At 38.2% G+C, this 24,098-nt stretch overlaps 1 protein-coding gene across 7 annotated transcripts in view; it reads left to right on the top strand.

Moving 5' to 3' along the window:
• The window catches only part of exoc6b (exocyst complex component 6B), a 94,472-nt gene that overhangs the window by 4,532 nt on the left and 65,842 nt on the right, over positions 1-24,098 (top strand). For all 7 annotated transcript variants that reach the window (XM_081358863.1, XM_081358862.1, XM_081358866.1 and 4 more), the window contains exons 2-6: positions 13,107-13,272; positions 13,483-13,530; positions 13,615-13,705; positions 14,257-14,302; positions 16,072-16,276. In XM_081358863.1, coding sequence (XP_081214989.1) covers positions 13,107-13,272; positions 13,483-13,530; positions 13,615-13,705; positions 14,257-14,302; positions 16,072-16,276 — 556 coding nt within the window. The remainder of the gene's footprint in view (positions 1-13,106; positions 13,273-13,482; positions 13,531-13,614; positions 13,706-14,256; positions 14,303-16,071; positions 16,277-24,098) is intronic.

The following is a 24,098-nucleotide window of genomic DNA, read 5'->3' as shown; positions in this document are numbered from 1 at the left end:
TTTCGAAATGCATTTAATCGATCTTGTTGTGAACGATTTATCCTTTCATATGGTTGTTTTTTGTAAGTGTGGCAGATTTTTCCCTACGCACCTGATTTAAGTTTAACCTGGGTCCTCTCAGGACCTCTTCAATAATATTTATCCTCAAGCGCGTCTCCTAATCGACATCGGTCAACGTCTTGACCCCTACGGACACTAGCACTTGGGAATAAGGTCTCTAGTGTTCCACTAACCTGCTGCGCAGCAGTAGCCAGACAGACTACAGACAATGCCTTATGTTTTAATCATGGCCGGAGGATCTCAGACCAATTTCAGAGAGAATCCCACCAGCAAAAAGAATACAACAGTTTTTATAGAATAAGAGCATGGCAAAGGTGACATGATACATTACATAATTTTCCTACAATATGATTGGTTCTTCATATGTATAATCCAGCAAACCCTACTGTTACTAGGCAGAAACAAACTCTGGATTTCTTGTTTACTCAAAATCATGAGTTTTTTTAATTTAGATATGTCTAGCAGGGCCTGAATTTCATTTTGGAAAATGGGGGGGAAATCCCCCCTTAGGTGATTCTTATGGGGGGGAATTTTTAATTTGAGGGGGGAGTTTAGACTTTTTTTTTAATTACATTTATCTCGCCTAAATGTATGCTTAGCCTACTCATTGCATTTTTACAATGGGGTCATTTTGTTCTTAAGAATTTACACAACTCAAGGAAGCTTGATTTCAATCTTTGAATTAAATTGAAAAAAGTAGCACAAATAAATACAATAGAATAAAGATATCAATAAAGAGAAATAAAGAGAAAAGTTTTTGCTTAGGTCTAAAACTAGTAGGCTATTCAGAAATACTACAGAGACTGAATAAAGTAGCCTAATCAAATGTAAAATAACACTGGGTAGTATTTTAGTCCTGACTAAATTAAATTAATAGGCTATTAATCCTGATTCCTTAAAATGAAAGCTATGTTTTGTTGTTTTGACAAACAAATTAATGACAGACACATATGGCTGCTGTCCCTTTAAGAGCTAGTGCACGGATCCTGTTTTCATTATACGGTCACGTGCGATTTATGCTTATTTAAGACATAACCGACTGTGTTTAGATTAGAGGATACTCTCCAAGACCGAAATTGACATCATTTTCTTATGTTTTTGACTGTTAAAGCGATTTATAATCCACGAAAAATAACTTTTGTTACCCGCGAGCTGTGTGTGAGGCTGATTTACTCTATGTATGTGTGCAGAGAAAAAAGCATCTCTCAGACAGCGCGCAAGTACCGAAGAGTTTAAAATCGCGTGACTGTTTAAACTGGTGAGACTTGAAAAGACGTGCAAATGGTAAACTTTAGTTACTCGTGATGCAATGCTGGCCCGATCGACTCCCGAAACGCGAGAGTGTATTTCCGCCGCCTGCTGCGCGCTTAACGATTGCATTGTGCAACCCATTTTGAGAGACGCGAGATAGAAGACGCAGCGCCGCTGAATCACTCACGCTGTTTGTGAAATTGCGTCTCGCAGACAGTTTTAAAATGACTGATTTGATTTTCCATCTGCGTGGATTAATTTACTAATACAACCTGAACCTACATGCTAAAGTGAATCAATGTTTGCGGGAATTTCCCGCATTATAAATGGGAGACCTGCGGGAATGATAAAAAATATGCGCAATACCCGCAATCCCGCACCGAAATTCAAGCCCTGTCTAGTTTAATTTCCCCTTTTGTTATATTCGGAGATGATTCAGAGTGACACATATGGACTGATTTTGACCAAAGTGTTTGAAAACATTTAGGTTTCAAAAGCATATAAATGATTTTGATTTGAAAATGTTAGTTATGGTTAATTTAAAAAAATCTATCACATAAGCTTGTAATTTTTTTATGGAAATTTGATAACTTGATCTTCTGGTAGATTGTCAGACTTCTCTCTGGTGATGTATACAGCACTCCAATCATTCAGTCCACTAAATCACGGCCCTTCGTTACAATCGACTGCAAGCTCACATTCAGATCTGCCTCCATCCTATTCCAGTTCATTCTATTCATCAAGCGATGAATAGAACCAAGTCCTCGTCCTAGACTTTACCCAATGATCTGTTTAACTTGTACACGTCTCAATACAGAAGATCTGTTGCTACACCACAGTATCAGATGGCGGAGAAGTGCATAAGCTTTTAGGAAGAGATCTGCTTAACCATTTCAGTGGTCTGCCTAAGTAAACTGCTATGTATGCAGAGCCTTTAAAGGGATAGTTCGGCCAAAAATGATATTTAACCCATGATTTTCTCACCCTCAAGCCGTTCGAGATGTATATGTCAATCTTTTTTCAGACGAACACATTTTCAGTTATTTTAGAAAATGTCTTAGATCTTTCAGTGGTTATAATGTGAAGTAATGTGGTCCACCTCCTTCAAGTCCCAAAATGTGTATGCAACCTTCACAAAAGTAATCCATCCGGCTCCAGGGGGATAAACGAAGGCCTTCTAAGGTTACTCCGTGCGGTTTTGTCGTAAAAATATACATATTTAAAACTTTATAAACGAAAATAACTGGCTTCCGGTAGTGGTCGACGCGCGTTCACGGAGATGGATGCTGGCGTATGACGTAGGACGTAGCGTAGGAAGCGTCTACGTAGCGTTCTAAAATAACTGAAAATGTGTTCGTCTGAAAAAAGATTGACATATGAATCTCGAACGTCTTGAGGGTGAATAAATCATGGGTTAAATATCATTTTTGGCCGAACTATCCCTTTAACATTTTTTTTTTTTTTTACCATGTCTTCATGGAAAATTGATCTGAAATACATAAATGGCAATCAGCAAATAGGTAATTCCTAGTTTAGTAACTAAAGTACTTTGTTTTCTGTAACAATTGGTGATACAGGGCCGTAACCACCAAAGGCATTGAGGGGAGTCACCCCCAAATAACCAAATTGTCCCCCCCAGTACTTGATATTCTTAATGGTGCTCTGGTGCTCTGCTGCTCTCCATTACTCACCACTGTTTGTTGTTAGGATGAGAGTTTAAAAAGTTATATTTTTAAGCTGGCCTGCCTCAGAGGTCTAACAGCGCTCATCAATGTAAAAATTTTGGCCATTGGCCAATCAAGTCAAAGAAGGCGGGACATATTGTTCACTGGAGACGTGTGAATTCCAACCCTCAGTAATATACAGTGATGCAAACAACTTAACTTGTTTTTTTTATGGAATTTCCCAGAATATGCTATAATTTACATGATCCATGTCTTTGGCAGAATAGACTTACAAGTAAGAGCAAATGTGTGCATATTTTTAAATAAATATGTTTAAATAAAAATAGTTTCAATTAATTACTTCACAACTAGGCTACAATTAGATCAGAACTTCTTTTACCGTTCTATTATCGCTTTCTTTGTTCCTTTAAATTCCTTTATTCCTTTTAATCGTTCTTTTAATCCTTTAATTATTTAATATCTTTAAATTTAAAAGACCAATACCCCCCAAAAACAAAGAACGAAAACCTTTGGTCCCCCCAATCTTCAAGACATGGTTACGTCCTTGGCTAAGTAGCCTATAGACTACAACAAGGATGTGAGTTCACACACCTGGTGAATTGGACAACCAATGGTAGCAAATGAATCAGACTGGGATGCACAGCTGAAAATAATGCTGTAACCAATCACAAAATTAAAAATCTCCAAAAAGTCCCTTTTAGGACAAGTTTGTGTATTGTTACTGAATGTTCATAATTCAGTAACATACTCATCCCAACTGTAAATCATTAATCATTCAGAAAAGGAGTGATGACAACAGTATTAAACTACAGGGTGTGGCCCTTAGAGCGCAAATGTAAGATAGTCTAAAGAACTAAAATTTTATTTAATGTCTTTATTATTAGACATTAATTACTAAGTGTGTGTATGTGTACATCTTGGAGTACCAAGAACGAGTAGTTAGGTTTCTTGTCACATGCTGGGCCACAGTGACTTGAATGCTAGACACTTGACTGCTTGTTCATTCAAATACCTTCTCAGCTATCACTCTTTCTTTCTGTCTGTCGGTCTCATCCAATCTCTCTTCTTTTTCGGTTTATACGTTTTGTGAAGAAATCTTTCTGTCTTCAATGTCCTTGATCTCCTGGTCTCTTGTGTGGGCAGTTGTTGTCTTGACCCCTGTAGAGTGATTACTGCTTCAAAAAGGAAGAGAGGACTGCAGCTTTGGAAACACGGTTCTTTGTTCCAATTATGGCATGAGGAATGTTGTAAATATTTTGGGCTCTCTCTGCATCCACCTGAGGAATTTCGAACAAACACTTCAGAGTGCTTGAGCCAGTTATTGAGGATCATTACTCAAGGATTGATGATTTAAAGAACAGAGGCAAATAACTGTATCAATGTTTCATAGGATTTCCATTTGCATTAAAAGCAATTAAAATATTGCAAAATAATTTCCAGTAAATTGATTCAAAGTGTTCGATTACATACAATGTAATGATCTAGGCCAGCTGTCAGCAAGTAACTTTGGCCGCAGGCCAATTTTTTTTTTAGCCAGTAGATGGCGGGCCAGCTACACAGAGTAGGCCTATGGATACAAATTAAATACTCTTAATGAATACTCGTAATGTCTACATTGCATATATCAATGAAATCATTTTAAACAGATCAAGTAGGCTACTATTGTGGTAACATATTACAGCCATTTTAATAAAGGTGTGAATAGCAATCATGCCTCATTCGCTTACAGTCCGACTTTTGAACTTTATTCATTTTTTTTATTATTATTTATTTGGGACACACACATACACACCTAAGGTTTAAGGAGGTCTGCGCGGGACTGTTTTTTTCGTCCCGCTCCCACAAAGTTCTATTCAGCAATCGCTTAAAATACACTTTGTGTTCACCCGCTTTATTTATGATCTAGGCTTTCACATTTTCTATGAATTGCTAGGTTGCTTTAGTGACTAATTTGAGTGTAGTCCAGAATGCTGTGGTGCTTTTCCATTGTTTTTCTGTGCAAACATGCATTAGATGGACCTGTTTGACCATTGCGCTCACTTCTCGCATATTTAACAGGAACTTGCATGACACGCCGTTCTAAAAATGTGGTGCTCAAGTTCAACTTTAAAAAAACATGTCTCAAGAGAGCTTGCATTTTTTTCATTCCACTGACCTGCATCAAACTTTTTTAACCGCAAAAACACGTTCTGTGGTCCCTAAGTCAAGCAGACTGATATGGTCTCTAGACGTGACCTGGGTCTGACTTTGTTGGTCTATTATCCACCAGGAAAATAAAAAAATAGTCAGTCATATATTGTTTTACAACAGTAAAAGCTTACCTCTCATTAAAAAGCCACATGAGTTGATATATCATTAATGTGCATAACACAATGGTGAGCATGAAAGTTTAATACAGGCAGTTCGGGATTTAGAACAAAAGTAATATAATAGAGATTGTTGCCATAGTCAGACATTTAACCTGGAAGCACAAAAGCCTGCACAGTGGGCGCAGTTGGAGGTGGGCAGTCATTCCACAAACCACCACCTTCTCCGTTTTGTTCCATGTACTTTCTGAACAGTGGGGAATCTTTAGATCGGCAACTTATGACCTTTACAACAGAGCTGCATTCACACAGTTAACCTGCAAACAATACACTTAATGATGAAGGAAATTACTTGTGGACCTCCACCTTCAGGGCGCCAGGACTGAGAGAGATGTCTGCAGGTGGTTGCAAGAAACCCTTAAGTTATGAAAACCCTTAAAGGGATAGTTAACCTGAAAATTTCAATTCTGTCATCATTTACTCACCTTCAAGTTGTTCCAAACCTGTATGAATTTCTTTCTTCTGCTGAACACAAACACATATATTTTGAACAATATGGGTTACCAAACAGTTGATGGACCCCATTGACTTCCATAGTATTTATTTTTATAGCTACTATGGAGGTCAGTGGGGCCCCATCAACTCTCTGGTTATCAACATTCTTCAGAATATCTTCTTTTGTGTTCAACAGAGTAATGGAATTCATACAGGTTTGGAACAAATGGAGTGTGAGTAAATTGAATGTGAGTAAAATTGACAGAATTTTCATTTTTGGGTGAACTATGCCTTTTAATGGCAATATACTTCCTCTAGTTTCTATTATAACTTCAGGTTTTCTTTCAATTCTGTTTGTATTACAACATGGTTTTTTTTATAACTGATCTGTAGCCACATGAGACATTTCTTTGACTTGTAGTATTATAATTAGCAGTTTTGCTTTATTCTGTTCAGTTTTAATAACAGCAGCAACAATCAGGTACAGCTATGCAGAGTAGAGTTTTCGGCATTTATTGCCTATGTGTGATGTTTTTGCAGCCTTCAACCTCAGCAGAGAAGCAGAGACCAACTCACCACAAAGGTGCAGCCAGGTCCACACCCAGCTGAGTCACTACACACACACACACACACACACACACACACACACACACACACACACACACACACACACGATTACTTACAGGCCCAACGTTAAAACTCTGATATGCTTTTGGTTGAAGGGTGTTCTTACGCTTTTTGTGTGGTATTAGCAGGGAAGTGTTTGAAATGATTTTTTCCTTTTCTCTCCACAGTGGACTTGGTGGTTTACTAGATTAGTTCTGTGATAAGCTCTTAATGGCTTCCTCTGTATCAAAGACAATCAAACTGCCTGTTGTTGTTGTTTTTATTTAGTTGATTTAACTTTAAAAAATGTAATGGCTTGTACAGGCAAATTAATTACACGTGCACCAAGTTAGTTTTGCGCAATCCATCTGTGGTCTTTTAGAAATTTTAGCAGTGCTATTTTAGAAATGTTCTATTCACTGGCATTTGTGATCCACAACCAAACTAGGCTACTACTACCCCCATGAGGGCAACCACCCGGATAAACATCCATTCCTGTGTCATTGATATGACACAGAAGAGGTGAGTGTCATTTGAGTATACAACATTTTACACACATGCCATATATTTAGATATTCAGTCTCTATTCTGACATTAATGTGCCTTTGCATTGGTAATGTTTGAACAAAGATGCTCTCTAATCAGATATTTTTTAGAGATTTAAGATTGACATTTTGAGCTCTGCTGTGTGCAAGAAGTACTTGCGAAATCTGTAATGTTTGAATTAGACGTTGGGCAACATTCTGTGTTGCTCTGTGCTTTACTTCTGGCTTGCACTGCTACACAGATCATTTATCAGTCCGTCTCTGTATGAGGGGTTTATTTGTCTCTTAGTGTCCAGCTGTTGCACTGTGGCCCGTCTCTGCCCTCACTCTTGCTGCCTTTATTCCCACAGAGGAATTTACAGTTTTTAGACTGCTGCTACCTTTCTCTTCATTCACCTCCCACAAGACCTCAGGTTTTTCTGTACCATGCCGTTACTGGTACAAACGTCTGGTTTAGCATGTTTCTATGCGTCTGTGTTCTCTCTTATCTGTGCTGTTGCTTGAACCAAGGGTCTTTAGCAATATATTGCTAAATATTGCTATATTTGTTTATATTTAAACAAAAATAAATTAAAACCGTAATATTGTGAAATATTATTACAACTTAAAATAAATGTTTTATGCGTTAATATATTTTCAAATGTAACTCATTCCTGTGATGCAAAGCTGAATTTTCAGCATAATTACATGATCCTTCATAAATCATTCTAATATGCTGATTTGGTGCACAAGAAACATTTTTTATTATTATCAATGTTGAAACAGTTGTGCTGCTTAATATTTTGTGGAAACCTTGATACTTTTTTTCATAATTGTTTGCTTTTTTTTAATTTTGTGCAAAAACAAAACTTGCTTCACAAAGTCATAAACAAATTTTCTGGAAAAATGATGGCATACGATGCCGAATATTAATAATTCACATTCTTACTGATGCTTTTACTGTCACAAGGAATTTTTGCTAATTTGATTAACCTCATCTCTGTTAGCCAGCTATAACATTATCTTGGTGACAAAATAGCAGAATTTGCAGCAGCAATGTACAATATATCACAGACAACCAAAAGTCTGCTTAAAAATGGATGGGCAAGATCAATTAATATGTTTTTTTATTTTTATTTTTTATTTTTAGTAGTAATGCACCAAGTGTCAGTTCCATCAATTGTCTTGAAACACTCTCACACTGGCTATGGGCCGGCTGGCCATCCATATTTTTGAGCTCTGACAATTCAGTACCATCATCATGAATTACCATCTGTTACCACCATCACTGACTACGGTACCATCGTACTCCAACAGAGTTTGTCTTTGCTGAACAGCACCATGAACTTGTTTTGTGCTTATTCTGGTGAATTAGAAGGGATTTTGAGTTTCTTGTGCCTTGCTGTCTTCTTACAGCTAATGTTCGCTCCCTTTCGAAAAATAAGTTGTTCGAATGCTCTTGCTAGAATTGTATAATAGGTGTTTTGTTGGTTAACTTTAAGAAAATTTCCAATTCAAATAGTTTCCTTTAAATAAACCATAAAAGGTTAATCAAATGAAAGGTTTTTTTGAGTACATTGACATGAGGCAGTGATTTAAGAGTCATGAACTGCAGTGACTGCAAACTCTTCCCTCTGTTAGACAGTGATCAGGTTTCAGTGTTTAGCCAGTTTACTGTGCTGAGACTATTTCCTCTTTTAGAGCTTCTAATGTTACCTTAGAAACTCCAGATGGAGTTCAGCCCTTGCAGTCAGAGGAAGATCTGGTCCAGGGTCAATAAAGCATGACCTAATGGCCAAACTTTGTCCAGGACAGTGTTTGCTTTCACTGCCTCATGAATTGCAGTTATTGTGCGGCAGTAAGTCCATGTTTTAGGTAATTTATGCAATAAATTATACTTTAATAATTATCTATTAATACTATATTCCTATAATTTAATTATTGATGACATTCTGATAATTTAAAAAAAACAAATCAGCATCTGTTCCTATTTATAGCAGGTATATGGACTTTTTTTTTTTTTTTTTTTTTTTTTTTACTACCTGCATTTTTTGACCCAGAGATCCCCACTGAGATCAAACTATAGCCTAGTGTTGTTAAATCTGTCATAGGACTGGAGACCGGGATAGCTGCAGGTCTAAACTATTATATGTTTAGTATGGTTATAATGAAAGGATTCGTAAGTGTGTGGCTCGCTTTGAACAAAACAAAACTTTGTGCTTTTTTTTTTGTGGTGTTAAGCAGATTCTGGCACTTTCTCAATATGCGTTCTATTGCGTCATTGGGTTCTTTTACTACGTCATCATCAACTGTGGAAGTTCAATTCCAATACTCAAGTAATGTTACACAAGTACAGAGGACTCATGAAAGTACCTGGTTGTGTTCTTGATATCGAGGATGCATCGAATACAGACTTAAGAGAATCAAACCGAGCCTGTAAGCTTTAAATTTCTCAATCTCACTTTAGAGATTCCTGCTGCCAAGTTCACAAATACGTGACTCTGTTTTATTTCTACATTTGATTAAATTATTCAATTTCTGTAGTATTTTTTTTTATCTAAATACAGATTTTTTTTGTCCCACTCTGCCTAAAAAACTTATATCACTATTTATTTAATGTGTATCTTTGTTCTGTTTTACTGTTTATTTGCCCTGTTGGTAACGTAACAACCTTTAATCTAGCAACATTGTGATCTATGCCATTATCGTGGAATAAAATAACTCATAATATTCTTGTCATATCAGCCACCCCTTATCTGTAATGTATTTGTTGTAACTATTGAACTACCTGGTACAGTAAGTTTAGATCGGTAGGTGTGCTATTACATCATAGACAGAAAAAGTGCGCTGCTATTGTTGGTGCGAGGTGCTAACGTGTATTTGGTGTGGCTTCTAAGTTTAGATCCTCTGCTCTATTTCCGATCCATTCTGTTTCCCAGCTGCCATTGAGCTATCTCTACATTTCATTCAGCCATTAGGATATGACATCATAGCACACATAAGCATAGGTTTCCCTTAAGTTGGTTGAGGGTGACGACAGTTTGCAGAGGAAATGTTCTGAATGGGAATGCTGTGTAACAGGTCAACACACACACACACACACACACACACACACACACACACACACACACACACACACACACACACACACACACACACACACACACAACGCACACACACACACACACACACACACACACACACACACACACACACACACACACACACACACACACACACACACACACACACACACACACACACACACACACACACACACACACACACACACACACACACATATTCTTGTACATCTATCTTTATGAGGACATTCATTGACACAATGCAATCTCTAGCCGCTTACCCTAACCTTACCCATCACAACTTAGTGCCTAACCCGAACACTTACCCTAAACCTACCCATAACCTAATTATAACCTTATCCCTAAAACCAAGTCTTGACCCTCAAACAGGCCTTTAAAGGGGTCTCAGAAAGTGAGGACCGGCCAAAATGTCCTCACTTTACTCTCTTTGTCCTCACTCCAATGGTCTAAAACTCAAACTGGTCCTCAGATAGATGTACAAGTGTACACACACAGACACGCACACACACACACGCACACACCCACACACTGCTCAAAGCAATGTTGGCATTCTTCAGACATAAATGAACAGTTCACCCAAAAATGAAAATTTGCTGTTAATTTACTTACCCTCAGGCCATCCAAGATGTAGGTGACTTTTCTTCAGTAGAACAGTAAATATGATTTTTTTTTTTAACTGAAACTGTGGTGCTGTGCGATCAGTCTGTGCAAGAAACTGAAATTCTTTTACGAAAATATTATTACCTGTAATCCACAGCCTCTGCAAACGGTCCTGAGTGTGTTCAGGGCAACCTGGAGCACAGGCTTCCTGTCGCATAATTAATTCTCAATTAAAAAATTAACATTCTTCAGTTAGTGTGTGTGTGTGACATGTTTGGAAAAAAAAATCTCTCTCTCTCTCTCTCTCTCTCTCTCTCTCTCTCTCCCTCTCTCCCTCTCTCTCTCTCTCTCTCTCTCTCTCTCCTCTCTCTCTCTCTCTCTCTCTCTCTCTCTCTCTCTCTCTCTCTCTCTCTCTCTCTCTCTCTCTCTCTCTCTCTCTCTCTCTCTCTCTCTCTCTCTCTCTCTCTCTCTCTCTCTCTCTCTCTCTCTCTCATATCCTTTATCTGCTAGGTCTAGGGAGTATTGGGAAATCAGGCACCATTTTTTCTCAAGGAGGATATCACATTTCAGTTTTGGGAACGTCAGCCTGTTTGCAAATAGTACTTGTGACTGTGTGAGCCAAAAGTGACAGTCAATCAAGAAAGATTACTTCATGGTTGGTCCATGCTGCGAAACGGGTAGAATCATTACATTCATACAGTCAGTGAGATATTCTTAATGCACACAAAAGTTATTTTGACCTTTTTTAAATTTGATTATTCATTAGGAAGAGTCTTGACTGAGAGTCTTGAGCCAGATGCTGTAGAGTCTCACACAGATGGACTATTGCAGCTGTGCTTTTTACTATTTGTTCAGCTTTTTGTTTCCATGTCTGCGCTTGTTTTTGTGACTCTTGCTTAGGGAGTTGTGCAACACAGTTTAGTGAAGATGGCTCTTACTTAAATGATAATTAGATATCTGTTTTTTCTTTTTTTTTTCTTTAAACATTTATTAACAGCCAAATGTCATTTAAAAAAAATAGTTTGGGCCTTTTTGTCTTTTATTTCATAAAACAGTGTAAGCAATAGGAGGAAAAAGGGGAACAGAATCGGGAAAGGACCTTGAGAGAGATTCAAACTTGCACAATGACTCCAACATCAAGTCACCATGAAATCAATATTGACAGTTCTTATTTTTTTATGGAATGTTGAAGTGTTTATGATAAATTAGTTATCTGTGCACATGTTCCCTTATAAATACTCTAAATTTTGAGTAGAGTATATTAGGCATTGCGTGACTAATTTGAGCATGTCCGCTCATTTGTCTGTCACAGTGTTCACTTTTTCCTGTACACGTCTCACATTTCCTTCCAGCATCTTCCTCTTACTACTGATAAAAATCCTAATTTCAGGTTGGGAAGTGCTTCTTTCACCTTGCAGCCCTGGATTTGAGGTGTTTACTATGCGTGAGTGTTTGTGGAAGAAGCTATCAGTGACGTCAAGCCTGTGCTAATGGAAAGAGGACATTTCCTGAGGCACAGGAAGGCTGTGCTCAGGTGAAGCCATGTGCTGGTGTGTTTGTGTGCTTTGTGTTAGTGTATTTCACTGAACAGGACATCACATGCTTCCCTGACAGACCTCACTGTGGCTCTGTCTATTAAACAGGATTCATTTACATATGATGATGCCGACTATCTGACCTCTATCAGGAGAGTGTGATGTTTAAGTCAGGATTCACCCCAAACATGCTTCCCTTACTAATTTAAGATTTCCATATTAAAAAAAGTATTGTCACATTGGCTTGCTTACTAGAGGTAAAACTGCTTTGTCACCGTCTGTACTGAGTGGAACACTAGAATGTAATTGAATCAAATCAAATTGAATTGTGTTTTATTGTCACTTGTTCTGTGCATTAGTTGGTATGGTAGATGCCATACTTAATTTTTACGCAAAATGAAATGTTGCTATGAGGTATAAAACACAAAACATTTGGAAAGACATTTTCAGTGTGTCGTTTCCGATGGTTTTTCTTTTTTGTATTTGCAGAGCTGAAGATGGGAAAGTATTGCATTTATTTTGAAATAACTCTTGCCGTTTGTCGTTTGCTTTGATTTCAAATGAAAGAAAAATATATCCATTTACAAGTTGTTGAGCTTCTTGAGGAGTGTTTTATTTCATATCTTCTACTGCCATCTAGTGGTGAACACCTAGCGTCAGTAACAATGGAGAAAGATTGAGTGTTTTATAGAGATTACGCTTGCATTCCCTTCACTTTATCAGAAAGGATATCTCAGGTTTAAAACTGTTTATTGTATTAGATAAGCTCAAAACAATTAAAGATCAACGAAACACTTCATATATCTTTTGACAATATTTTCAGTTGTTCTGTTTAGTAATAAATTATTTTGTATTTAGCGTCAATCTAATGTAGCCTACATGTATTTTTATATAATGTAATTTTGACACTTCTTTTATGTTCTCCTTGTTTTCCTGAAAGGTCTGTTTATGATGGACAGGAACATGGACTCTTCATGGAGAAACTGGAGGGGCGGATCCGCAACCACGACCGTGAAATTGAGAAGATGTGCAACCATCACTTCCAGGGCTTTGTGGACTCCATTACTGAGCTGCTCAAAGTGCGCGGGGAAGCCCAGAAACTCAAGGTGCAGAAAGAGGAGATGAGGGTTTGAGAAAATCCTATAAAACCAGAGAGAAGAAACAAGAGAAGAGGAAGCATTATAGGCTTAATCTGAAACAATTTGAACCACTAGTGTGTCATATGCCAGGAAAATCCAGAGTTCCTACTGTATATTGTTCAACAAATATACTTTCTGTTTATTCACTCAGATAATTGGTTGTCTTATCTTCCTCAGGGTCAGGTGACTGAGACCAATCAGAATCTACAAAATGACGGCAAGGGGGTGTGTATCCTGTTTGCTTAGTTTTGATTCAGAACATGTAACATTAACAAGCATGACTGAAATCAGTGGTTACCTCCCCTGTAGCTCCTGACGTCAATGGATGAACTGAGACAGTGCCGTCTGCAGCAGAGGAATATCGCCACCACCATTGACAAACTCACACACTGCTTACCAGGTAGAAACATCAGGCCTCTGTCTGTCAATTTGAAATATTTGCTGTATTTATTTACACTATATTCAAAAGCTTGGGGTCAATGAAAGTGAATATATTTATAATGTTACTAAAGATATCTATTTAAAATAAATGCTGTTCTTTTGAACTTTCTATTCATCAAAGAGTTTACCAGATAATATTAAGCAGCACAACCGTTACCAACTGTGATAATAAGAAATGTTTCTTAAGCACCAAATCAGCATATTAGAATGATTTCTGAAGGATTGTGTGACACTGAAGACTGGAGTAATGGCTGCAGGATAGGAATTATTAAATTAATATACATTTTTGAAAGTATCTTAAAACAGAAAACTGTTTTTTAAATAATATTTAACAATATTATGTTTTACTGTATTTTTGATCAAATCAAATTTGATAAATAAAATGTTTTATATAAAAATCATACCCAACCAAAACTTTTGACCTGTAGTGTATGTTTTTTAAGTGCTTGGAAGCTCACATGCTGTGCTCTTGACACTCTTCCCACAATTCCACGTGCTTTTTCCTTGCAGTGTTGGAGATGTACACCAAACTGCAGGAACAGATGAGGACTAAAAGGTATGAAGTTTATTGGATGCCTTTTTTTGTGCACATCAAAAACACCAGATGAGCACTAGGTGGCAGTAGAGATAGTTATTCAGGTTGGGCTTAAATGCACAAGGACAGTTTAGTACCCACAATATTTTAACACCTTTGCTTAAAAAAAAAAAAAATTACATTTGAGAAGAGGACATTCTCAGCTGGGGAAGAGAGAGCAAGGTGTTGATGATTTAAACAGGCCCTTGATCACTGGACCACTGGAGTATCTCATCCAGCCAGATGTGACTGTGACCAGACAGAGAGAAAGAGAGTTTTCAGATGTCTGAGAGATGTTCAAAGCAGCATTTGGCAGATGTCAGGAGTCAGAGACACAGAGGACACATTTGGACTGGATTTTCTTAGCTTTAGCAGCTGCATACATTGAACCATCCCAAATCTCAACATTTTCAGGCAACTTTGTTATTTATGGGATCTTTGTTTTTATAGTCAAGGACAGTAGACATCTGACCGGAAGGTGGAGGGAGAGAGGGGGAACTGGGTGGAAATGATACAGGATTTTATCCTGCTTCCTCATGAGCACACACCTCTTATTTACAAGCACATCGCAACCCTCAGGGGGACGTAAAAGAGCTTCTGAAAAAGATTTGACAAAATATGATAGGACTGTTAAACTTAACTGGTAATAAAATTTAATTGTAATGGAAAATGTCTACATTTAACATCACTCTAGTTGTGGCTAGAAAAGATATACACTTAATAAATAATCAATATTTTCAGAGAAATTTGATAATAATTTGCTTCAATACATTAATAGTATTTAATTTTAATGAATTTTGCATTGTTAAAATCTTATTTTTTTAATACAAAGAAAATATATAGCTGCCTTTATATTTTAGAAAGGGGGTTCCCTTACAATGGGATCATTATATTTGGGAGTCAAAGTTGTGGAAACACCTGAAAAAGCCAGTCCACCTAAACTGCCACTCTAAACGTTTTTGAAGCGTTGGTTTTGCTGTCTTGTCGTGTCCTCTGTGTGACCTGAGGTTCGGCATGGGCCTGCAACTTTTTTTGTTTTTTATTTATCTCTGCTCTCCGTGTTTCCCCGTCTCTCTCGTGTGCTTGGTTTTGCCATTAGCCTGGAGGTAGCGGCAGGGTCGGCCAAGAGAGACTCTCTCTCCGGCGTCGGGTCTGCTGTGTAATGTTGCGTGACTGTGATGCTGTATTCAGAGAGAGTGTGTGTGTGCGATGAGCATAGCTCATCTCTGAGATCATCTTGATTGGGTTAAATTGTTATCATGCTGAGATTTAAGTCTTTAACCAAAGGTTAAAACACACTGCATGTGCAAGGCTCAACAATAAGAATGTCCTGGGAAGAGCTTTGAGAATTTTAGGTCAGTTGACGGGACTGTCATTTGCCCTCCAGTTTAAAAAAATAAAAAAATAATACAAAATGTTTAATGCATATATGATATGAATATATGAATGCATATACAATGTATATACAAATGAAAATAAAAAGCAATTTATGAATAATATTATTCATTTATTAATTATACATTTTTTCCATGTAAAATGTTTTTTTTTGTCACAATAAAAAAAGAGGCCATGGAAAATTATGACTTGGAAAGAAGAGTCTGAACTTCTGTCTCAAGTGGGCCAACAGAAAAAAAAAACGTATTGTTGAGCCCTGCATTTGTGCTCATTAATACTGGGAAGGTTTTTGAAGTAGCATATATATGCAACATTTCCTGTATCCATCATTTCTGACCCTGTCGTATGCTACCCAGATACTATCCAGCTCTACGAACTCTGGAACAGTTGGAGGAGAGCTGTTTGCCTCAAGCGGGATCATATCGTTTCTGCACCATCATGGCAGAGAATATCCCACGCCTGCGCACGCACATCAGAGACGTCTCCATGTCTGACCTCAAAGACTTCCTGGAGAGCATCCGCAAGCATTCGGATAAGATCGGAGAGACTGCCATGAAACAGGTGTGTGTGTGTGTGTGTGTGTGTGTTTGTGTTTGAGAGAGTGCTCGTGTCTGAATAATGCCTTGAGGTGTGTCTGAACTATTATTTGACAGCTGCCTCATGTGCTCACCTCTGACCTGACGGTCACAGCTGGGTTTCAACATGAGGTCTCCGAAGGAAGGACAAAGGCCTTGTTCTTCGGTAGTTTAATGTGCTTTTTCCCCATTTTTCCTTTCATCTTATCTCTGACCATCTAGTCATCTAGTCTGGAGGAAAGAGAGCTACCAATCTGTTCTGAATCAAAGATCATTTTAGGTCGCTTTTGTTTATGCCAGAGGAGTCTAGGAACACAGTGTATGGACGCTGCTTCAAGGACAGTGCACGGAGACACGGAGAAGACTCAGGGAACACATATGAGAGAAATTGAGTGGATTTTTCGTTGGAATGCAGAAAAGTCCTCTGCTTTCTTTTACAGTTATTAGACCAAGATGGGGTGAGGAGTGCATTAGAATATGAAACGCCAAGTAGACATTAAGATCTCCCAAGCACCATAAAAATCTGGCCTCACTTTTTTCTCTTTTCTCTTTGACATATTTTTCTTTGCTTTCTTACTTGTTCTTTTTCACAGAGGAGTAAAACTGGTCATAATAGATGATATTGGATGAAAGCTCCATTGGAGGTGGTTTCTCAGGCAGGCATCACTATTGCACATACTTGCATGCCCATACATACTAAGTTTGGGGCTTTTCCATATCAATAAGTATTAAAATTTTCTTGCAACTCATCCTGCACCGTTTTTGCTAGAGTAAAAACACAGACTTATAATGGAGAGCATATCTTGGTACCATTATATTACTGCGCAGTTTGCCAGTTTAAAATAAGACATTACAATTACATTACAATCTCAAACAAATAAAATCTAGATATTTCTTTTTAATTTACTTCAACTATTGTTTTTTTTCTTCTTCAATGGAAGATCCAGGATTCCTACTGTCTAGAAACACCTGGATATATGAGGTAGCCTAATTAAAAAAAAAATAGTTAATAAAAAAAACCCCTTAATCTAGTAAATCACAAACAAAAGTCATGAGGCTTTTGAATGTTGTTAATGAACATTTTAAATATTGTACCTACCGCACATACAACATTCATCATGGTACTACCGAACTGATGATACTACCATTAAAAAAAATACAATGACATTGCCAGTATTTTGACTCTTGTATCCCAATGTTTCCGTAGTACCGGTATACCGTTCAGCCCTAGTTTTTAGGACAGTAGTGGTACTTGGAGTCAAAGTGGTTGAGAACCACTGTCATAGCCACTTGGCCAGTAAGCAACCACCTAGAACATTCAATATCATTAAGGATAATTTTGCCGTCTTCACCATCACATTGTCTTCAGAACGTTCTCCACTCTTCTCTGATCTATTGCTGCTACTAATTAAGAAACAGTGGAGAGCAAAAGTAGCCAAAAAGATGTCATGGAAGAGTTCAAATATTCCTCCTTGAAAAAGGCCAAAGCCACGTGTGTGTGTGTGCACATGTGATGGTGTGCTATAACATATGTTTTCTTTTTACTGTGTGAATTTTTTCTAGTTACACCCCAACACTTTCAAGAACACAAATGTAGTGAAACTACTAAATGAAACATTTTCAGCAGTACGAATTTAGTTCAGCTTTTGAAAAGCATTGGTCTATTCTTATATGGTCTATTTTATAAATTTGATCTATTCTTCTTTTTGTTCAGGCAGTTTAAGTTAAATGATTCCAGTGGTTCACCTATTTGAGTCGCTTTGCAGAAGTGTGACATTTAGGCCTTTTTAAAAATCGAAATATTGAGTTAAATGCTGCTGATGTTTCCAGCTAAATTCTATAAGTTAAAATGCATTTTATTTTTAAGAAGAATGCAATTTTATGATGCATTCTGTTCAAGCTGGAGGTCATAAACCCTCATTATTTTTTTGTGTGACAAGTATACACTTCAATATACTGGAAATTATTAATTATATAATAATATAATTTTATATTTAGGAAATGATTAATTATATAATAATGTAGTTTTATATTTAAAGACGGATATTGCTCCCTCAGCTTCAATGTAATAATGTATGTGGCTGCTTTTTTGTTTCTGGGACTAGTTTTGTAATTTTACTTTTTCTCAAGAGGAGCTTTACTGTAATTGAATCACTTTCAGTTATGAGTAGCATGTAGCTTGGAAAGCTAGAGTTTCAAAGTTACTTCAATAACATTGGTTTTTGGAAAGTTAATTTAGTCTCTGACGATGTTGAAGAAGAGAAGTTGAACAATGAAACAATATGTGTATTCATCCAGGTAGGCAGGACTGAGGTAGATGTGTATACTACCAGCAGGTTTTAATGCATTCGCTGTCTGACATGAGCAAATGGATGTGGACACCATGAGTTGTAATCAGAGATACCCGTTTGTTCTGTTGCTGGTCTGCTTCCAGTTGCCCCAGCCCAGCCTTTCGTTCCACTTTGTCCCTTTTTCCCCTCTCCTCATCAGCCTGTGCCCTTGTCCATAGTTTGAACAAACTGTTGGCTCCTGAAGCTCCGGAACTTGGTGAGTTTCCACCGGTCCAATCTAAATGATGGGACTGTTTGGTTTGAACTCTCTGCTGGTCTGCTTTCTGAGTCTGATCATCTGCTTTGTTTATCAAAGGGCATACACGTCTATTAGTTTGTGTCCTTCCTTTAGTACAATGTGTTATCATTCATTGGATTATTTTTAATTTAATGAACAACATTGTTACTCATTGTTAACATTTATCCCTTTTCTATATTACAGAAGCTTTATTTTTAGCATATTTCTGCATTTAAACACAGGATGTAAATATAGCTGTACCCTGTATGAAGACATGAAGCAATGCATGCTTACATTTGTCATAAATAGTTGTTGTATCTCAAATCACTCTTTTGTTCACTCATTTATATATCTCCTATATAGTGAATACATCACAGTGCACTACATAGGAAGCCCTGTTTCTGTTAAGTGACGCTTTGACAACCTGCACAGCCAATTCAGACATTTAATTTTACCCATCGGAGTGAAGTAAAATATTTTCATGACCATGCAGAGCAGTATAATAGATTTAGAGGAGTTGTCCTGAAAAGGACTATACATATAATTACTGTATAATCTTGCCAATAATTATCTTTATAAACATTCAAATTATATTACAAAAAATGTACTGACCCCAAACTTTTGAACTGTAGTGTATGTAGTTTAAAACACTGGTATTTGATGCAACTCTTCCACTAGCCCACCTCTTGGGCCTCTAGGTGATTGGCGTTTGAGACCTCCTGGTTTTGTGGGCCATCTGTATTCAGTATTAGGATTTATTGAAGGGATTGTGGGAGTAGAAATAAAGGGAATCACGTAACAGGGTGAAGGGTAGATTGCACAAGATGAAGTCAAATTGGGAACAATCAGTGAATATCCCTCTTTTTATCCGTATGTTTCTACTGACCGTAACAAAACCCCATAGAGGGCCATGCAGATGCGCAAATAGGTTCTTGTGCCATTTTAAACCATTAACATAAGCTGTAAGGATTAATCCCCGTGTGTAATATTGGTTGGATGTAAGGTGGATGAGATTGCCAAACAGATAATGAAACACACTGGCTCATGTGATTTTGGTTATGTGTTTTCTTGGGTGCCTGTCCTACCCTTCCAGTGGCCTCTGGCGAAGAACAGCAAATTGTACTGAACGGTGTTCAAACTCTTGAACCACACGATTTGCAGCATGCACAACCACCCAGGCAAATGCACACACACTTATGTCAACATCACCATGTGCTGTCCTAACCATGCGCGGCTGTTCGGGTTCAAAACGTGGTTAACTGCTTTTCCTCCCACCCTAGCGTCCTCTCATCTCCCATCATCTCCCATCACAAACTTCCATTTGACCCAGATTCTGCTCATGCTGATGCGATCCATGTCTGACCCGGTCTTGGCCACTGACTTCAGCTACTGCTTGAGTTTCTGAGATAAACCTTGATCTGGGGCACGGCTGGATCTGATCTTCAGCGACTCCCTTTTGGGAACACACTGTTTGAATGAATCAATCTTCCCTGGAGCCTGACTTCGTATCCCCAGGTTTATCTTCTAATAAAAGAGAGAAAGGAAGTGTGTTTTATAAGTTTTGGTGAAAACTAAATTGGAACCTTGAGTAAGCAATTACATTTTTATTTTTTTTATTTTTGGGGGGGGGTCGTGGGGTTTCCTAAGGGAACTTTTATTGTTGCTCAACACCACATACCAACACCTTCGCATTGTGTCAGCAGGTTTCGCATCACTTACTTTTTTCTTCAGAAAATGTCAACATCTTCCCCCTTATTTCTTGGCTTGTAAACCAGCAAAAACACCTTTTAATCTCATGTCAATTCTCCCTTTTTCTCCCAGCAGTCAATGCTCTCCATCATGTAGTTCCATTTCCATCCAGTAGGTGGCAGCAGAGGTCATCCCAGATTCTGCCTGCCTCCGCCGCTCCGTAACGTCTCCCGCAGAAGTGGAATGTTGGTGTAGAGTTAAACCAATATTCAAACTCCAGTAACCTTTGAACAAAGTGACCGTCCAGTCGGCACTTGCCAAAGCCTCACATTCCTCCTATTAAAGTTTGTTTTCTTGCATGTCTTTGAGTCCTGTAAGATTTGTCTTCTTGGCACACGTTCATGTGCGTGTGTGTTTTGGCTGTAACCCGGCACGTGCTGATTTGAGCAAAGCTATGGAGTTGTTCCTCAAAAGTAAACCAAGTGAACGATAAATCAAGCTCTAATGTCACCTTGCACAAGCTTTCTGTTAACTCAGAGAATCAATCTGTAACACTCTCTTATTCTTGATTGCTGACACAGACGCCGGCTCCTGGTTCTGACCTGCGACTTCTCCTCGCTAGCAGATGTGACTGCTCTGCTTACATGTTGGCACTCGTTGTGGCCTTTTTGCAGCTTCAGTAGTGGTTTCTGCTGTTAAATACAGAAGGGTGTCGTCGCTCTTTCTACTTTTTTGTGGGTTTCTGTTCCAGTGGTTTTGTGGTCGAGTGACGTTGGAGACATTCTGACTGTAGAAGCTGGAGAAGAATAGATCAGTTGCTCTTTGCTGACTGATGAAGAACAGAGCGCCTTTTCCTCCCATCATTTATATTTTTCTTCTGTTCAGGGATTTTACTTTTTCTCTTTTGAACCTGTATTTGCCCACTTCTTTTTTGAATCATTTGGTCATTTTTACCCATTTTTACCCATCCATCTCTGCATATTATGGTCCATTTGTGTGGAGAAATACTTGAAGTTTCCACATTCTTTTGGCTGACGTCACAAGACAGATGGCATCACTACCACCGCCAAATACCTTTGGGCAATAAATCGGTTGTTTCAGGGTAAGACCCTCAACCTTAAGTGGATCCACTTCCCTTTCCACAGCAGAGATGGCTTCTCTTGAGCTTTGGATGTCTCTCATTCCCTCCTCCCCTCTCCATTCTTCCATCCCCAACTCCAGAGGAGCGAGTAAGCGCACGAGCGAACCGCTAATAACAGAAGGCTATTTGTCTAGGGGCTCTGTGATCCAGACTTGCAGACTGGTTCCTATTCCACTGGAAATTAGGCCCAGTCTCTGTGAGCCTGTGATTGTTTTAATTCCACTAACAAATTATCTGAAAATAAATATATTGGGAGATCCAGTGCTGTAATAATGGCTCCATTGTAAGCTGTCGAGCACAGAGAGTCTGTGTGTATGTTGAGTATAGAGAAGTGGTTAGTCAAAGATTATGTTATAGACCTCAAGCTTGAATTTTAATCTTCCTTTTCTTTTGAACCCTTTTGTTGCCCTTTTGTTATGTCAGTCACTTCTATTTCTTAGCCCAATTTTTAGCTCAAAGTTTTGTTCCATTTTACTCCTTTTTGTATATTTTCTCTGAAGGAGCATGTTTATACAATGACATGACAAATGTTTCCACCATCTTCAGAATGAAATATTTGCTTCATTGTCTTCTGCTTTTTATTTTAGAGAGAGGTTGGTTATATCTAGTTATTTGGAAATCATCACCTTTTGCCAAACATCATTATTTGACATAGTCAATCATATGAATGTTAAAAATTCTGTTCACTATCAGTAAATTACCGGTATGCAAATGTATATGATTGAACATTTAACAAAGCTGCAGTGTTCGGGGAAACCTTTTGAAAATAATCTTTGTTTTAGCAGTCTAGGCTCCTTAAAGGAAGGGTAGGCAATTTCGGAGAGGCTAGCAATAGCAAGCTAGCTTTGAAAGCATTAGATTCCATCATCCCTTCAGAGCGCTCCCCAAAGCCACGCCTCCTGCTAAACACATAAACGCATACAGCCAGAGCAGAGTCGGCAAAGCGTCTCAAAAGCACTTAACTTTACAATAATAATGAACGTAAACAACTTACAGAGATCTGACTTGTAACACCTGACAGATGCAGATTCAATTTGGCGTTGATAGTGTTGACATTGAAAGGCATAAATCCGAGTCTGAGGACGTGAACAGCTCCGGGTAGAACGTCATGGGTTCCCATCTCGTAATTATGGTAGTTATGGTGTAAACGCAGCATAATCTCGTTGTTTGTTTCAGGAGGAACTGTAAAAGGCAGCTGCTGTTTTTTTGTGGCGCTCAGTGACTGTCTGTCTACAACTTGTCTACAACTTGCACTCAGTGACTTGTCTGTCTGCCTTACAGAATGCGCTGATAACGTCCTAGCAGAGTGCACGGAGGAATGGAAATACATTTGTTCACAGGCAGGTATGACGTCCTATCATTGCATTTGGACCGAAATTTTTGGTCCTGAGACTTCCACAGAAGATAGATGTTCCAGGGCTACACGATACATTGTTTTAGCATTGATATCGTGATGTGTACATATGCGATAATCACATCGCAGGATGCGCAATGTCAAGTATAGGGATCATAGTTGATCGATCCATACGGGCCAGCTGGCAGCTGTGCAGCCCTAATATGTATTTTTTTATTTAATTATGTATATATATATATATATATATATATATATATTTAGACCACGTCTATTATTGATTGCTTTCAGGATGTGATCAGGAGGGTCTCAACCAATATGGTAAAAAGTGTTTATGAAAAATTGCCTACCCTACCTTCAAGTATTTCATCTTTTTCTCCAAAGGAATATTAAAGTGCCCCTATTATGCTATTTTAAAGATTCCTAATTTTGTTTTTGAGGTCTCCAAACTTACATGGATCTTACATGGATTAAAGGTAAAAAAACGCTTTCATTTTCTCATAATATACATTGCACATCACCACATTTTTCAATGATTCTCAGACGACTTGTCCGATGAATCAGTCTCTCTAAATGCCTCATTTCCGCGAGCCTATTCTACTCTGCTCTGTTTGGCCAGACAGCCAAGTCTGTTGGTCTACTGCTTACAGCGCATGTCGGAAACAAAACGCCCATTACCATCATTGAATTCCAACTCCGGAGGCTTCCTAAAGCTTAGAGATTGTCTTTACAATGTGTACAGTAATGATGGCGTCGATTTTACCATATCTATTCGAGTGCGAGTCCAATGGTGAAACATTGGAATAACTAGTTATTCAACCCAAACCTCCATCGCAAGGACGACTTGATCGGGACGTTTCTCAGTGACACGCTACTCAGTTTGTCATTCATCATGAGATGTTGCAACTGTAATTCCTCACCATCAGCATTAAGAAGTGTGTGTCCATCAACAAACTGATGTGTATATTTCAAATTTATTGTGGTGCACATGCGGGAACTGTATCATTAACTGTATCATAACAGCACATACGTTAGCCGAGCACAAAGGTGAATGAGAAT

This window comes from Scardinius erythrophthalmus (assembly GCF_964197995.2).
Source record: "Scardinius erythrophthalmus genome assembly, chromosome: 2".
NCBI lineage: Eukaryota > Metazoa > Chordata > Actinopteri > Cypriniformes > Leuciscidae > Scardinius > Scardinius erythrophthalmus.
This window is presented reverse-complemented; position numbering and strand designations above follow the sequence as displayed.